This window comes from Porites lutea, chromosome 11 (genome assembly GCF_958299795.1).
Source record: "Porites lutea chromosome 11, jaPorLute2.1, whole genome shotgun sequence".
In the NCBI taxonomy this organism is placed as follows: Eukaryota; Metazoa; Cnidaria; class Anthozoa; order Scleractinia; family Poritidae; genus Porites; species Porites lutea.
In genome coordinates, this window is record NC_133211.1 from 12,961,411 (window position 1) to 12,979,126 (window position 17,716).

At 41.2% G+C, this 17,716-nt stretch overlaps 4 protein-coding genes across 4 annotated transcripts; 1 reads left to right on the forward strand and 3 right to left on the reverse strand.

The window, feature by feature from the left end:
- Positions 1–1,731: 1,731 nt before the first annotated feature.
- LOC140953231 (uncharacterized) lies at positions 1,732–5,764 on the reverse strand. The gene is made up of 2 exons (XM_073402731.1): positions 4,896–5,764; positions 1,732–3,488 (listed from the first exon to the last, which is right to left on the reverse strand). The coding sequence occupies exons 1-2, from the start codon at positions 5,746–5,748 to the stop codon at positions 1,828–1,830; spliced, it is 2,514 nt and encodes an 837-aa protein (XP_073258832.1). The 5' UTR covers positions 5,749–5,764; the 3' UTR covers positions 1,732–1,827.
- Positions 5,765–7,655: 1,891 nt separating this feature from the next.
- LOC140952187 (uncharacterized) lies at positions 7,656–17,329 on the reverse strand. Its single transcript, XM_073401608.1, has 2 exons — positions 16,398–17,329; positions 7,656–9,100 (listed from the first exon to the last, which is right to left on the reverse strand). Exons 1-2 carry the CDS (start codon positions 17,281–17,283, stop codon positions 8,322–8,324), a joined length of 1,665 nt encoding a protein of 554 aa, XP_073257709.1. The 5' UTR covers positions 17,284–17,329; the 3' UTR covers positions 7,656–8,321.
- Positions 9,605–12,785, forward strand: LOC140952858 (uncharacterized). Its single transcript, XM_073402310.1, has one exon. The coding sequence runs from the start codon at positions 9,845–9,847 to the stop codon at positions 11,399–11,401; it is 1,557 nt and encodes a 518-aa protein (XP_073258411.1). The 5' UTR covers positions 9,605–9,844; the 3' UTR covers positions 11,402–12,785.
- On the reverse strand, positions 12,887–14,904 carry LOC140952696 (uncharacterized). The gene is made up of 2 exons (XM_073402138.1): positions 14,726–14,904; positions 12,887–14,638 (listed from the first exon to the last, which is right to left on the reverse strand). Exons 1-2 carry the CDS (start codon positions 14,902–14,904, stop codon positions 12,892–12,894), a joined length of 1,926 nt encoding a protein of 641 aa, XP_073258239.1. The 3' UTR covers positions 12,887–12,891.
- Positions 17,330–17,716: the final 387 nt, after the last annotated feature.

The window sequence follows — 17,716 nt, forward strand, 5'->3', positions numbered from 1 at the left end:
CAAAGCAGTGGCATCTCTCTTACATTGGAGGCGGCTGTTTTTCTAGGCAGGGTGTCAAGCGAATACAAAGTAAAGTAATATAATATTACTTAACCGTGTAAAGGCTGCCTAAGAGTGGGATCCAGGGAGGGGTGGATGGAGGGCTTAGTTTGGTTCAATAGTGACAGGAAAACACAAATATGGAAAAAGGTTTTATAATATATTAGTACTACAATCAGATACAAGAAAAGTCCATACTTTGGCTCTTTAATGTTCCCCTAATTTTTTTAGCTTTAAACGCAAATTTCTCTGGCCCTAAATGCCCCTAGTGGTAGGGAAGGGTGAAAGCCGTATTTGGAGGATAAGCACATAACTACCAAATGACTCCTCCCATCTGATTAGGGTGCCCACACACCACCAATCTTCTACCTGGATATGACATTGAGTGTTTGCAAACAAACAGTTTTTTCCAGCAATGCTATTTTTAACCAACCTAAAATATATTTTTTCATTACTGACTTAATGCGTTTTTTGGATAGTCTTTATTGAAGTTGTATCCCAGAGATGTAAGATGATGTAAGCTGTTTGTATAGTTCATAATATATGTACACGGACATGTAACTAAACAGGCTCATGCCACAAAGGAAAAGTAATAAAACCCCATTAATTTTGATCACTCGGTACTGATATTATATTTTACTGTATTTCCCTCCTCTGTTCTTTCTGTCTGCATGTCAAATTATCATTTCTTTCGCACATTTGTGTTTTACATACCGAGGATCCCTACCGAGGCAAACGTGGTTACACTCAAGTTTAATGTTTCCCGTGATAATCGCCACCACTAGTTTGATTAGTAAATCGAATCACAAACCGCATCTGCCCAAAATTGCTTTAATATAACAAAATGCGTCCACAGGTTTGAGATTTCTTCGTTTATAAAACTTTTCGTTGAACTCTGAGGAATCAGCACTAAAAATGATGAACACGATACCATTCACCTCCCCAGCTCTACGATGGACAGAGATGGGACGACCGGCCCAAAGTGCGTTTGCCTTTAGTATGGAGAGTCAAGCGAAAATGACGGGCCAATGACAGTGACACCTTTAGGTGCCTGTTTACAAAGGTGTCTTTCAAGAGAGATGTGACCTGAAACGTTTCTGCCATTTTTCTTGTTCTCTCCTCATTACTAAGACTTGTAGCAAAACGGGGCCCAAATTTTGAATTTTGATACATTAAAGGCACAGGGAGGGTTAGCCTCTCACGCAGACGTTCTTAGGGGTTCGTCACGCTTTGGGGCAGGAACGTGTGACCAACCCCTGAGAACGTCTTCGTAGGAGGCTAAGGGAGGGTTAAAGAACAAAATTGGGTATAATCTGATGGTAGCGTAGCGTAACGTTATCATACCTAATGAAAATGGGCCCTACGTGAGGATTGATGTAATAATATATAGGAGAAACCACAATTGCAGGAAGAGAGGTTTCTGATGAATTTATCAAAGAGTTCCACAGCCGGGAAGACCTCCACATACTGAGTGAATGACTAGGTAAGAAAATTACCTTTAATGGTTTTTAATGACAGCGTTGTATTAATACAAGTTAGAAGTTTCATTTTAAGTATTTTTGCAGTTTGGAAATATTGTTCTTTCATAAACAAAACAACACAAAGAACGAGTCCTGAGAGATCGAGAAACAAATTGTTTACGCGTACTTTTTCTAGTTCTTTAACGTCTGTTTAAGGGAAATATACTTGAACTTGGGTAAATTAATCCGTTTAGCAAGAATTTATTTGCAAACTCAAGATGTAAAAATGTATACAATTTGTCAGAACTTAAGTGAGGTAAGGAAATGCTCAATCAAATCTACTCTTCTTCGAGTTACCCAACAGTTGTTTCATGGTTTGTTCACAGCGAGTCACCTTGCGCTTCAAGGCTTTTCGCCGCTTGCTTAATTCCTGCTTCTCATTGGTGAACCCTTCAAGTGCATTCTTGTTTTTGACAATTTCACTTTTCACGTACTCTAATTCCTTCTGCAGTTGTGCGACTTTCTCTTTTTGTTGATCAATGGTCGTTTCTGTTTGCCTTATTTGCGCTGCGAGCTTGGGAATCGTACTCTCTATGTTGTTGAACTTGTTACTGTATTGCGTCATGACCACGTGCACAACGTCCTTTTTGCTAGAGGAGTCAAGCTCAAGGCCCTCGGTTATAAGGAACTCTAGGAAGGAGTTGTCTGTGATGCACTTTAAAATGGTGCTTCTATCATCCGAGCCCCCCTGACTAACGTCCAGTGACTCGAGAGAGTCGGAGTGGATGGACTCTGTACTTGCAGATGCGAGGGATGTTAATGACTTAGACTCCTGTGCTTGAGTTTTATCGTAAGAAACATTGGAGTGGTTTTGTGATGCGGGGCTTTGCGTGTCTATCATATAATATGCCGCGTACTGCTGGGTGTATTCTCCTGATTGTGTACTTTGGTTCAGTGGTGGATTAAACAAGTCACTCGGTATTGTTCCACAGACGGCCATCTCCTGCGTCGGATAATCACCAGAGTTGACCCTTCGGGTTTGGTTTACCTGCAGTACGTCAAACGAAGTCTTCTGATTGGATGGCTCGTGTCCGTCCTTTCCAGCCGTCGGTGCGTCAAGGTCAACAACATCACCAATGGGTACATGAGCACCATGTGACTCTACTACGTTATCCTCGGACGCTTCATTTTCAAAGCTGTTTTCTTGTACATCGCCACTTACCTTACCAGAGGCGTCCGCGATATTTTCAGCGACAGTCTGGCCTTCATTGTCACTTTTTCGCGACGCTGACTCTTCAGAGTTGATAGCCATTCTCTCCTCGCTGGGAGGTTCGCCACCGATGGAACCTTGTTGACTGTTGCTAGGAGACCCTGAGTCAGAATCAAAAGAGGAGGTGGTACTAAATGGAGCTGTTGGATCTGACTGATCATTCGCAGTGTGTTTATTGGCAGTATCAAGCTTTCCAATATGTTTGCGTGTAGCATCGTCCTGTTCTCCCTTTTCCGCCGAGTTGTTGCACTTAGAGGTTGTAGTAGTTTCCGTCACATACATCACTTCGGCGTTCACCGGTGTGCTGATAAGGCGGTCAAACGGTGAAACACTGACGACATTAGACTTGTGAGAAAGGCTAAGAAACGAAGGAACTTCAATTTGAGAGGCCTTTCCCAGGGTGCTATCAATCGAGACAGTCAGCAGGTCGTGTGTTCCGGGGTTTGCCAACGGAACTGTGTCTTGTTCCTGCTCCGCAAAGCCATCCGTTGTCTCTTCAGAATTGGCAATAACCTCACTCGAACTGTTCTCTTCTGCTTCTATTGAGTGGGGAACCTGTGGCATGTCCTGATCAGAGATGACAATCAAAGGTATTTCCTGGTGGACTGTGGTGTCAGTGAGTGTAGATATCTCTTTAGATTCCCCTGACGTGCCAGGTGAGGGCGAGTCACTGACGGATGTTTCAGAGTCGTCGGAACTGATTAAAATTGAACTGTCGCCTACAAACAAAATAGAACAGCGTTGTGGAAACTCCAGATGTAAATCAAGTGGAAATGATGACGAGGCTATACTCAAGCCAGTTATTTCAAATCAAAAAATGGCGGAGGGCTCCCTCTAAATCCGCCCACGGACAGTAAATCCTCCTCCTTCAGTGATGTGGGCAGGCACAATGGAATAGTTTCCCTGCTAGCAGGTATATATTACCGTGAAAAGACGCCTCAGTCTGCTAGCAGGCTGGAACGAACAGACTGAATGACGTACTAGAGTGAGAACATAAAGGCTGCGAAAGGAAAGTTCCAACTGTACAGTATCAGCTCCGTAATGAGGTGACTGGACTGATTGAGTTTGTCCCCTTGTTCTTCAGTCTTCATTAATGAAGTTACAGGTAATAGGAAGCAACAACGACGGGGACGGCCACACTACGAAAACGCGCTGCTTCAAACTTTATCGCGTTTATTCTATCTTGTTCATTTCGACAAATGCTGGCGAATTTTTCGGGAGTTAAATTCTAAAGGACTGTACCAGGGTTCAGGAAAAGGAAAAGAGAGTCGTTGTCTTGCGTTTCCGTCCTCCACAAAACGTGAAATTGGGCAGTTTTACGTCGTAGAAATCGTGTAACGACGGCAATAAAATGTACAAAAAAGCGTGATGCACGTGTTGTTGTTTTGCCAATCTAAACCTATTGCTTTTTTGTCGGTCTCGTTGCCGTTGCCGTTGCCATCGTCGTTGCTTAAGCACCCTGTAGGAGACAAACCTTGAACCGATTCATAGGCGATATCAGACCGATACTATGAACTACCGATTCTTGTCTGCCGCTGAGAGCTAGTGAACAGTAGATCTTTGCTATACCGGATGGGTCCGTTCGAAAAGTCTTTAAGTGTAGCTCAGTAAATGAAACAGTGCGAAAGTTGCAAGTGCTTTCCTATAATAAACTGGTAACGTTGAAATTGAAAATATCGATGTTAAGATAAGTAAAACGCGTGTTAAGCTTGTTCTCTCAATTATGTTTTGCCGGATAGTTATTAGTCCTGGTTACAAGTTCTAAGTGTCCGATAAAAATCCGAAAGCAGTGAAGCTTATAATATGAGAGCTACCAGGCACTGAATGCGTTAGTGTTTTTATAAGATGCACTTCTTGGTGGGGAATTCAAAATCCTGACCAAGTTTCGCCTTGTTACCGAAAGGAACCGAAAGATGGCGTAAACCACATGATACTAGGTTATTTCTTAAGTCAGTAACTGCGTTTTCACTGCTAGTTTAAAGGGTCATTTTAGCTCATCCAATATCGGATTGTACGGTTAAAAAGAATTTACAGGGATTTGCTTCGTAAACGTTCGAAGTTATATTCACAGTCCCTTAACCCACCCAGCTCTGAACAACCCGGCTCAGGTTTTTAACACCACTTACTTTGTTTCAAGAAGCCAGGAAAGACCTGTATCGCTCTTTTTTGATTGCGCCGCAGAGCGATCTTGGCGACAGTCTCTTTTTCCTTGTTGATTTTAGAGGGCACTTGGCCATCAAAAAATTTGTCCAGAACTTGCTTCATACTTTTGAATCCGAACGCGTAATCCCGCGCCAATATATGGAAAATGGTATCTCCTTCACCGTTTTCGGCATTCAAGGCTTCTAATATCTCCTCTCTCGTCAACTTTCCGCCTTCTTCTAAAGCCAAGGCCCGATTAATCATACTTTTCAGGCAAAACTGGTAAAAGTTAGCAGTTTTCCCTTGGGGGTCGTTTGACCGATCGTTCCAAATGTTGTCAGCGACAGCGTGAAAAGCTGTGTTCCCGTTGTTGTCTTGAACGAACATAAGTTTGGGGTCTTTTTCAGTTAAACTGATCAAGATCTGCTCAAAAGCCTTCATCCTATTTTTAATCGGCCCTAAAGTGGAAGCCACTTTGAAGCCCCGGTTTTTCAGCGCGCCCGTACGGTAAATGTAATGGGTAGCCCCGTGAAGTGCGGTTTCCCCGTTGAAGTTTACTGCGCGCGCGTCGAAGTTGTCTTGAAGCAGGGCCCGAACGAGCGCTGCCTTACCAAATGAGGACGCCAGATAGATCAGCGGGCACCTGAGGTCCTCTAGCGGATCAGGAACTTCACCGTTGTGATCCCAGTTCTGGTAGGAGCCGATGCATTCTTTCAGTAGGTCAGGTATTTCATCAGACTTTTGCGAACTGTCCAGGCAGAGGACTGTAACCAAATCATGGTGTTCGATCTTACAGTTGTTGCCGCAAAGCGGGGTGTGGTACTTTTGTGAAACCATGTTACGTTCCGGAATGCCCAAAATCAAACGAGGGTCGTGCGCGCGCAAGCTACAACAGATAAGTCGAAATATTTAACAATTAAGAAATCTTTAACTTTCATGACGTATTATTTTGAAAAGTAATTAATCATTACACGATATTCATTACCATACACCACTTTTAAATTACCCATAACACACCTTGTCCCCCCCCCCCCCCCCCCACCAAAAAAGCAAAGTTCGATGGCTGTCTGCATCTTTTCAGAGCAATAGTTTAAGAAGCTAAAAAATATAGCTGTTGTTAACCAAGTCGGTAGGAGGTTCATTAATGTGGCGCCACTAAAAAGGTTTTTTTTTTCTTAAAAAAAAAAGAAGCCCGACAGAGTTCCCACTCTTAACTCTGCACTTGAAAGAAAAAAAAAACGGTTACAAAAAGCTTCTTTTCGTACATTCCGCCTCGTCGCGGCTCCATCGCTTTCTTGAAATAGAAAGCTTTTCAAGTCAAAGTTACACCATAGAGCGTGTCAATTGGCCAGTGACTCCTCAATCATCAATGCTGACAGACCCCAAATAATCTCGGTTTAGCGTAGCTTGGAGACTGTTTCCAGGCTGTAAACTTGTAAATGCTTCGCCTGACCTATAAACCCTCCTCCGCAGAGATTCCAGCTGGGTATTCCAAGAAAAATAGCAATAATAAAAAATATTAGGAAAGGCGCGGTGGTCCCTTCCCATCCTCCCCCGCGCGCTTTCATTTTTTCCTCCTCCTATGACATAGAAGGACCTTTGCGGCGGACAGATGGCTATAAATAATAAAGGGCATGAAGGCTAACAACAACGCAAGAGAAGGTTAGTTATTGAGACGCCATGACAGTGTTGATACAAAATGAAAGGAACTTTTATTTACAAAGACAGTACCGAAAGAAATTAGTACATGGTTTTAAATAATCCTTCAATGTTTCAAGAACTATAACATCCAGATTAAATGATATCTTTACACTTAATTAATCTTAATAATATTAATTTTTGTAGTAATATTTAACGCAAAAAATATTACTTTTATTTAGCCCGTATAAATCAATAAAATTGTCTTCTCCAAAAACAAAACAAACAAAACAAAATGGAGGAATTGACCTTCTTTTTTCCCCCCCAAAAAATAAGAAATATTTCTCAAATGTTTTTGTTAATTTTTCAGAACTCTAAAGACTGACTTCTAAACAGTTTTAAATAGACTTTCACTAGTCTTTGATTTATAAAATATAATTTCCATAGAAGTCATAAAAAAATATACTCTTTGACACTACTACTATATACATAAACATTGGCTCAAACTCATGCAAAAAGAACATTAATTGAAGCTACCCTCCCTTAAGTCAATCTTGCCCTAAGTGAATTAAGTGTTTATGTTGACTTAGGGGGAGGGGTATGGTGGTCAGTTTCCCAGAATCTTCAAATGATCCCAAAGAACTCGCAATTCCACTATCCGAAAGCCCTTTGCAGAGGACCCTAAAGTAGCATGTGCTGTGTTTCAAGCAACTTGTGTAGCTTAAGTGCCACCCACTTGCAAATAAATAGTTCAAATTTTAAGTCACATGCCGACTCAAAATGCGTACTGTATTTATTCGAAAGAGTGCCAGTACTCTTTATATTTTTTCTACTTGTCAATGCACCACTTAAAGAGGGATGACACTAATTGTTTTTTTAAAAAAACTTCCCATCAGCTACTAACATTAGCATGGAATTGTTCTTGTTTTTATGGTTTTTTTATTTTTTCAAAAATAACATTACCATAGAAAGAACAACGTTGCTGAAACAGTGAGGCACTACTCCAAGGGGGAGGGGGTAGGAGGCTGTTATTTTACATTTTTGATCCTATAAAGAGTGCTTACTTGACGGTGGCACTTTTTTGATTAAATATAGATCAAATATACATCACTGCTGTATGTTTTCTCTCAATGCAAGCTTTCTCTAATAACATCTGCACAGTGTTCTCCTAAGTATTAAAGGCTAGGAAGGGTACCTGGCTTTATTCACTGGAAAATCATTTCCACCTGGCTTAAACCTTACGTTGACATTTCTCGCAATTAGTTCATTTTTTAAAATGATTTAATGTTGGATGAAACCTGTGGTGCATTAATTTCACTGAATGGCAGCCATGCATCTTGAAATTGTCCTAGAAACACAAGGGCCCTTTGAGGGGCTTACAAGGATTAATAAACAACCTTCCCACACTGTCAATGGGCATAACAAAAACAAGGAGAGAAATGAGAAACGATCATATTGGTTACTGCCTTGCTGTGGCGGGTTGCATATTGTTTACTGTCTTTATAATTATCCTATTATTCAGTCTACAGCAGGCTTCATACAAACACTGTCGAAAATCACAGCCAGAATACCTCCTGGCCTTCTTAAAATCCTTGGGTAGAACACTGCCGCAGTAAAGAAGCTTTAAGGGCCAGGGGCAATAGCAAAACAAACTGGACAAGCAATTAAACAGTACATCTTCAGCTTCAAACTTTCTACTCCCAGATTTAACCCTTCAAGTCATCAATGAATTTGGTTCTTTTATTCCTGAGGAGTCACAACGTCAAGTCTAGTCACTCTGATCTGACCTTTTTTAAACTACTACCGTTCCCTGACTCCAGTTGTTGCTCAACCTCCTGACAATACACAACTTTCCTTTTAATCAACAACTTCTCATCACGTAACGACTCACACTGCTGCCTCAGATCATTAATGCACCTTTGCTTTTCCAACATTTCTTTTTTCAGCAAGTCAAGTTCCTCTTCCAAGGCTTGCTCTCTCTCTTCCTTCTGCCTCAGAGCCATTTCTTCTTCTGATATTAGCTGCCCCAACATTGGAAGTCTACTTTCTATTTCTCTCAATTTATTTGAGTACTCTGTCATAACCACACCCACAATGTTCTTCTTTGTTTGGGCATGCAGTCCCAGCCCTTCAGTCTTGACAAACTCTAAAAATGAGCTGTCTGCATCAGTGAATTTAGTCAAACATTCACTTGAACTGGTAAGGGTGGCTTCCACGCAAAATTTCTTGATTTCACCTTCCTTTGGCTCCTCACTGGAATACGACTTCTTTACTCTTGCCACACACTCTTCAGAGGACACTGAGCACACCTCATTGTTTATTGTATCTTCTTGGGGGCTGCTTAAGTTACACTCATTGTCTCCACTTGAGAGTGAGAATACCTGGTCAATATATGGTATACCTTCATCAGCAACTGAGAGATGACAAAGGGATTGTTCACCACCTTCGGATGAAAATTCAAGAGAAGCCAACCTATGGGCTGGACTGTTGGTGGCCACAAGATTTTCATCAGCACTGATACGTTCCTCAGGGTCAATCTCAGTTGATCTCCCTAATGAAAAAGGAAAAGGGGAAAGTTCAGCTCTTATATGATTCTTACTCATTCATTCTTTTTACGATTACAGTGGAACCCCATTAATACAGTCATCAACGGGCCAAACAACTTTTGTCGTATTAACGTGGGTTTTTTTACAAGACTTGATGTATGGTAGTTTTGCCGGGTGACACTGTATTACCGAGGTAGCTAAAAGGCGGGTTTCACTGTATTGTTATTAAGCTACAAGCAGTCACTTTTGTGCGTGTTTGAACATTCTTTAATATACCAAAAGTACTTGTTTGCTGTTTCCTTAGTTTAAAACTCCATTTGGTCAGATGAGGTCCATTGAACCCAGACAACCAATTGGACATTCACGTTCTCTAGTGAAACCAAAACATATAAATCAGACCCCCCCCTTTCCTTCTCCCCTTCTTCAAAAAAAAAAATCTGTACCAGGTCAACATGCTAGGTGTTCCCTTAATACAGGCTTTTTTGGTAAAACCATACACCGTATTCATAAATGGCGGCCGCGCGGAACGACCTGGTTTCGAATGCTTGAAAACGAGGCTTGGTAGGCTATAGAATCCTTGTAGAGCACTTAGACTTGTATTACAAATCGCCTATGCTATCAAAATTTCTCAGAAGCGTCGTTGAAACCGTGGATATTTTGGAATATAACTGGATAAAAAGGTTCTTCAAGTTTCCGAACAGGATATCTTTGCGTTATAAGTACGAAATCCGTCGTGGAGAGGTTGTGAGATGCCCACAAATTGCTGTGTACCGCTCTGTACAAAGAAGGACAAACGAGACAAAGAGACGGGCGAAAAGATTTCTTTTTTTCGCTTTCCAGAAGACGAAGACCTTATGAAGCAATGGATCCATGCTATCAGGAGAGATGTTGGGCCGTATTTTTCCGTAAATGAGGGAACCCGGGTTTGTTCAAGACATTTCAAGACGGAGGATTTGCGTAAAAGTCTGAACGGCAGGGTTAGCCCCAAACCAGGAGCTGTGCCAAGCATATTTGCATGGAAACGAAGTTCGCCGAGAAAACGAGCACCGCCGACACCACGCTTCACGGCTACATCTGTGGCAAAGAATTTAACGTCAGAAGCTAGTGAGTCTACGGATTTGGCAGCCGAAAGCCGTGAAATTGCAACGTCAACAAATATGGCGGCCGACTTGGCCTTTCCGGAAACAGCGGAAATGCAAAACACGACACATTTTGCCGAGAAATCTGAGAAAGATTTATTGATAGCTGACCTTGAAGACCAGCTTTCCGCAGCTCTAGCGAAGAATGAAGAACTACAGGAACTGGTTTCAAAACTGAAAGAGAAAGTTACAGATCTTGAGGAGAAATACGAGAAACTTGAGGAGCGGTTGTTTTCATTTAAAAACATCGCCTCACAGGACTCACTGGTGGCATTTTACACTGGATTTCCAAACCTCCAGACAATGATGGCCTTGTACCACTATTTGGATCCTGGTGACAGGGGTGAAAATATTAGTTATTGGTTGTCTGGGAAAGATGTCGATGGCACTGCCAGGCCAGTGAAACAAGGAAGACCAAGGACCTTAAAGCCAGTGGACGAGTTCTTTCTAACATTGTGTAGGCTGAGGCAAGGTTTTGCCGAGTTGCATTTAGCTCACTTGTTTAATGTCTCTCAGCCAACTGTGAGCAGAATTTTTATCTCTTGGATAAATTTTTTGTATTTCAAACTTGGCAACATAAATATTTGGCCTTCCAGAGAACTAGTCAATGAGACAATGCCAGAAGATTTTAAGACCAAATATCCAACCACAAGGGTAATCATTGACTGCACAGAAGTGCGTTGTGAAATGCCGAGTAGCCTTCTTTTAAATAGTGAGCTGTTTAGTTCATATAAGCACCATACAACTTTAAAGGCATTAGTGGGAATTTCACCAAAAGGGTTTTTTACCTTTATTGGGCAACTATATACTGGCAGCATATCCGACAGGGAAATGGTAGAACGCAGTGGCTTCTTGAGCCTTCCCTTTTCAAAAGGAGACACTGTGATGGCTGACAAGGGTTTCACGATTGAAGACATACTTCCCCTAGGAGTCTCTTTAAACATTCCCCCTTTCCTGGGAATGTCTGATCAGATGTCAGCTGAAGATGTGATAGCAACACAAGAAATTGCTAGTTTGCGTATCCATGTGGAAAGAGCTATCAACAAGGTGAAGAACTTTCTCATCTTTGATGGAGTTATTCCATTAAGCCAGTTTGGGGTAATAAATCAAATGTGGTGTGTTTGTGCAATGTTGTGCAATATGCAGGATCCAATCATTAGTGCCTAAAGTGGCTTGAAACAGTTTCCAGCACTTTCTGATATGTAGATATCGCTATGGTAACCTATTGTGCTACAAAATTAACAGCAACTTACTCAACAATAACTGGGCAGTTTTTTTATACCATGAGTTTGACATCAACTGATATAAAGTAGTTCTAATGACTCATCAAAATCTATGTCTTGGAAATTAGTGAAAACTGTTTCTAGCCATCTTGAATTAGTCCAAAACATGGAACAGCATGAAACATAAAAATATCCCACATTGTCAACACCCTCACCCACTCTGTAGCTTAACATTGACAGATACATTTATTATTTTGATACAGTTAATTTTGTGAACATTTCCTTAGTTTTTATTGATTATGTCAAGTGACATTGTGCTGACTGGAAAATCCCTATATGGTTTGACAATCAAAATTGTGCTTACTACACAACTTTTGCTTACATTAGCTGTGGTTGAAGAAGGCAGCTTTAGCTATATAAATTTGAGGTTTGCCTGAGAAAAGTGACATTTTCCCATCTAGTTGAATTTACTCTTTAAAAACCTACTAAGGCAAAATATTTTTCAAGGTCAGAAAAGGGAACTGCCCCGAACAAAAACTTCTGTTGACTGTAGGGTCTATCAGTAGCCAAAGTAATCAGAAAGTTTAATTTACCCAAGCATATTAAGCAAGCAGGTATTTTAACAATGAGAAAATTATAAACTAAGGGGAAATCATGTTTGCCTCAGGTGGTGTAGCCAAAGATATCACAAGGTATTCCAATACATTTTGAGACTATTTTCCATAGATCATGTGATTTTTTAAAAAAAAAAAAAACTCCTGAGCACTATTATAAGCATGGAACAGCTGTAGTTCAAAATACAGGGATGTCAAAAGCACTTGGCTGTATATAAAAATTGCTACCAACTTCATCACCTCAACTGGGTACTCAGAAAGACTGATATATAATGAACCTTAAGATTGAAATACTTAGGCATACTACTTCATAGCCTTAAGACAACCTTCCATCGTAATTCTGATATGCTTAAGTTTGGAACTGCAACTCTTTTCAACCTATTAAGCTCCAATGATTACCATGATCACAAATTCTCCCTCCTAGGTTACCTACACTTCCTGTAGTTGTGGTGTTGTAGTTGAGAGAGATTCTTTGCAAAACCTGGGTCTAACTTTGCTGATCTCTATTATCAAGACTTGGGTTTGTTTCATTATTTATATTTTCACCAGCAGAATTTCACTGCTGATCACTAGATTGGAGCTTATAGGTCAACTGATAAATGATGTAAAATAATTGACAAGAAGTATTCAGTAAACTAGATGCAAGTACAAACAAAGTACATAAAATGTAATCTCAAGCATCTGTTTACATCATTGTTGTAGATTAAAATGCATTTCTGATTAAAATGCTTTCAAAATAGTTTGATTTGTATTCCCTTTGTTTTATAGTCATTATCATAAAACAGGAACAAGGGAAAAAAGAAGTAGAAGTGGTAGATTATTACTTTGCAAACTCAGTTGCTGCAGTTTTAATAAAATGGTTAAAGTAATATGTGTGAAGCTTTAGCTTCAGAGTTTCCCAGTAGGCAGGATCAAATGGAATTCTCTCTACAGAAATGCCCTTCTTTGTGTAAACAATGAAGTCACACCATGATGCTCCACTTACACCCATCTGGCCTTGCACTTGAGCAAAGTAGGCATGAGTCCTTTTCAGTTTACACTGTCCATTGATATCCTCACAAAAGAAATTGGGGTCTTGGCAGGCATCTAGTGGGGTTACTTGAAATTTTGTTTCTGGACATTTTACTTCGGCAAGTCCAAATTGATACCGGCATCCAAAATCGACAACTCTGCCATCTGGTGAGCCCCCCAAAAATGGCATGTCCAGACAAACAACAAACCCACTCTTGAAAACCTTAACAGGTGTCTTCCGTGTGAACATTACTTTCTCATACTCTTGGATAGCAATTGGTTCATATTTTATGCCATGTTCCACATACCTTGAGGTGAATGGTTTTGGATTAATGAGATCCACTGCAAACTTCTCATGGTGCCTTTGCCTTTTTGAGATGAGGTCAAATTTTGAAGCAGTGAATCTGAATTTTCGTTCCTTCTTCCACTGCTCTGAGGATGATTGATCTCTTGTGGCTACCTCAATATTGTTGATCTTAATTTCATCAACCACAAGAGAACTGATGAGTGCCTTTTCAGACACAGTCAAGTTGTCAGGCCATACAAAATCACTACCCGAGTTTAGCGGGAACCTGGGATAAGTCAGTTCAGTTTCACCAATGTCATTTCTTGGTACAGATGAAATGTCAATGGTAGCCACAAAGTTTGCCTCAGTATGAGTCAATTGGTAGCTACAAAATGAGCCAATTTGACTTTTGCCAAACTTCGTCTCCACAGATTTGCTGAGAGAAGAATCCTCTCTTGCCATTATTGATAAACCCATTAGAGGATTTATTTTCTCAAGAGCCTTTTTCAAGTTCATTTCAGCTTGAAAGTCATGCTCGGGGTTGCATCTTGCATCATATATCAAGCATTTCACTCCTTCTCTGCACCTTGCCTCATCTAGTTTAGTCTTAGTAACGGTGACTTCCATTACTGGTTGGGCAGATATTTTGTCCCCTCGACCCTTTTTGTGCCATTTCTGGAGCTGTGAGGTACAGGCAAGATCAGGCAATTCATCATCATCCTGGCACAAATCATCGGTGCTTTTACTATCAAATAAACTAAACTTGCATGCTTTGAACATCAATGCAAGAACGTGGTTGCAATATCCCACTTTGCCAGCTTTGCATGAGCAGTTGGCATGTGTGACTTGGCCTGAGACAATGCACATAGCGAAACGAAGATCATGGGGAGCTTCACTCTTCTTGAAACTATGAAAGCACTTTGCTTTCAAATAAAAATACCTCTGATCGCTGTTGGCTTCGATTTCTTTTAGGTACTCGTCCTGCAGAAATGTTTTCGCTTTCCTTAAATTCGTCGGAATCGAGTGGTACTCAGCATTTGCGACTCGTTTTCCTGAATTTGCCACGTGCTGATTCATTTCTGCCCTCGTAAAAGACGGCATCCTTTCGAGCGACTTACCCCAGCCATCGCTCGGATATTTCACACTTGATGTGACAGGAGCGGCGCCATTTGGTAGATTCGAAACCCTCGCCTTTCTTTTTGTGTATATTTCATCCGGATCAGGATCGACCACCATAGTATCTCTTCCGTTTTTAATATACTCTTGGACTCTGCAATATAATCAAGAAATATTTTTCAATTTCACGCGTACTCTCAGAATTTATTGTGTTCTCGGGAAGCTGTGAACGCGTGCTTACCGTTTTACGAGCTGTGCTTTCGTCTTTAGTCCCTTAAGCGAATCGCCTCGACAACGTAACCAAAATTTGAGCTCTTCATTCTTAAGTGAAGAAGGATTTCTACCAGCCAAAGAAGCTCCAGGAATATCGTCTTCTGTAAGAATCACAGTATCAGTCGAAGCTGTACTAGAGGACGCCATTCTTGTTGTGATCAGTGATCTGTAACCATGGCCTACCAAGCCTCGTTTTCATGCGTTCGAAACCAGGTCGTTCCGCGCGGCCGCCATTTATGAATACGGTGTATTGACCTGTCCAATAAGGCTAATTAAAGTGGGATGCACCCATGTCAGAATAGCTGGAAATTAACCTTTGGCTTAATTAGGTCAGGTCATTTTGCAACCCGACAGGGCATGGGACATGAAGTGCTGACCAGTAGCTTGGGCCAGTGGAGCAACCTGTTGGGCCAGATGTCTTAATATTACAAGTGACTGCTACTACCAAAAGAATGGCTATGAAAGAAAGTCTACGTGTATAAACCTCATAATTTTTAAGAATTCTCACACATGCCTAGGGGGATTTCAACACACAAGAAAGGTAACAATCTCCTCAGGGCTTCCAACAAAAGCCCCCAAAAATTAATCTCCCAATAAAATCCCATGACAAATTTTCCAGCCTCAAGAATTAACTCAGCAAACAGGAATCTACCTGAGATGGGTAATACACGTACGAGATAAAAAAAAACATGGAACACTTTCCCATGAACTCTTTGATCACCCCATCATTTCAAATCTGGAGTATGCTGATGTGAGAAAATATAATGTAAACAAACTGGGTATTCCAAAGTTTCTTTCTTTACTGTTCTTTAAGTCGTCATGCATTGCTCCTTCTTCTCCTTCCCCTTCTTCTGGGTAGCTTTGCATGTCTGACAAAGAACAGTTGTGAAAGGGGCCAGAGATTCCATACCTACTTCTGTCAATACACATTTTAATGTTAGGCTTTTTTCAAAGTATGCACTTGTTTAAATGTTTTTATTTAAAGATGGTGGTCAAACCTGTTTCTACTCCAAGGACAGTTACATTTCATATGTAATGGTAACAGGACTGAGTGGAGTCCAATTCGGTCTGTAATCATACGAGTGATTAACAAAATCGGACGACTGCGTAGTGGGAGTCCAATTTGTTTAATCACGAGTATGATTACAGACCGAATTGGACGACACGAAGTTCTGTTACCAATTAATCATAACTTTAACAAAATTTGTGATATATAGGGCTTTTTTAAAATCAAAACACAAGAAATTCCAAGATTTTTTCGCTAGCTATGAAAAAAAAAGCCATTTAAGCGCGCGCGTGATGGCGCGTACTGTCCAATTACTTAGGCATGACGCGTACTGTCCTATTAAGGCTGAAATCAGGGCAGTTGAGAACCAATCAGATTTGAGAATTTTGTTATAGTTATGATTAAGAGACAAACTGTAGAATAAATTATCCCCGTCACTTTATTTAAATAATTTCTTATTTAACAATATTTATTGTTAAAAAAGGAAAGCTCCATTGTGTTATCAAGCTTATGTGTCGTCCCACACATGTAAATGAAGTCGTCTGAAGGTGATGAAGTGACAGGTAATCTATATTTACTCAAACTCACTCAAACTAAAAAACAAAACAAAAAATTTAAGGGGTAATTATCTCACCTTCCTGGTCTTCACGATTATGCATCAAAAGAGTACTTAACATTTTCGTCGCCTCTCTTGGATTTGTCTCCCACGCGAGAGTCAGGATAGTTTTGCCTTGTTTGTTCCTGTCTTCGGGTAACTTTCCACGGAAGAGCAATTCCCCTCCAAACTTCAAGGCCTCAAAGTATGCACTGTTCCGTGCCAACATATGCATAAACGTATCTCCTTTGAGATCGGGGGCTTTGACAATATCCATCACTTCCTTTCTTGTCAATACGGAGCTGTCTTGGAGCGCAACCAAGCGTTCCATCATTAGTTTTGTAGAAAACTGATAAAAATCAACTTTCCACTTGGAAAATGAGCAGGCGGCCACGTGCAACGCTGTTCGCCCATTTTTGCATCTGACAGCTAAAATTTTGGGGTCGTACTCAGTTAGTAAATCCACTATTTTTTCAAATGCCTCTTTCCTCCCTTTTCGTCCTTGAAGCGGAGTCACTCTGTTCAAATGAAAGTGCTTTACTGCAAAATGCAAGGCCGTTTCGCCATCTTGATTTAACACGCGTGGACTGAAGTCATTTCGCAAAAGCCCTTCCAGGATAGCAACCTTACCGAAGGCACTCGCAAGAAATAGAAGAGGGCACCTCAGAAGCTCCAAGGGATCTGGTATGAAGCAATTGTAGTCCCATCCAGACAATTTTGCCGTCTCTATGGCCTGTTTTAAAGCTAACGGTAAATCACCCGGGCGCTCAATTCGTGAGATCGCGCAACGTCCGTCCGTGAACAACGCTGCAACCAGGTCGTGGTGCAAGAGATTGCAATTACCTCTGCAAAGCGGAGTATGATGCTTCAAAGATACTGCGGAAGCCATTTTCCAATTAGAAGTTCGTAAATTCAAAACAGACATACATACAAACAGGCGCACAGCCGATGCAAGCGCCAAACCGTAAACGCCTCTTATTCGCACTATTACGCACTATGTCTGCGTAGTAAAACACTGTACGCACTTACGCGCACATTTCCCGCGAACTGCCTCGTCCCCAGACCACCCACACGTCACGAGGCACGCCCATTTCATAAGAATAAAATGGCAAACAATAATTAATCCACTAACTCAAGACGGTTATCAATTATCAACCCAGTAGCCCAGAGGGCGTAACGTAATCCATAAAGCATGTTTGTCCATCGCGTAGCCTGCGTAGCTGGCGGTATCGTGTGGGTGCGAGATCAAAGTTTTGGCGGCGGAGCCGTGTTCCAAAAAAAGGGAGTAGGGACGAGGCGTTTGATATTTCTCGCGGCTTCGCCGCTCGTGACAGCTCCGCCGTCAAATCTCACTCGAC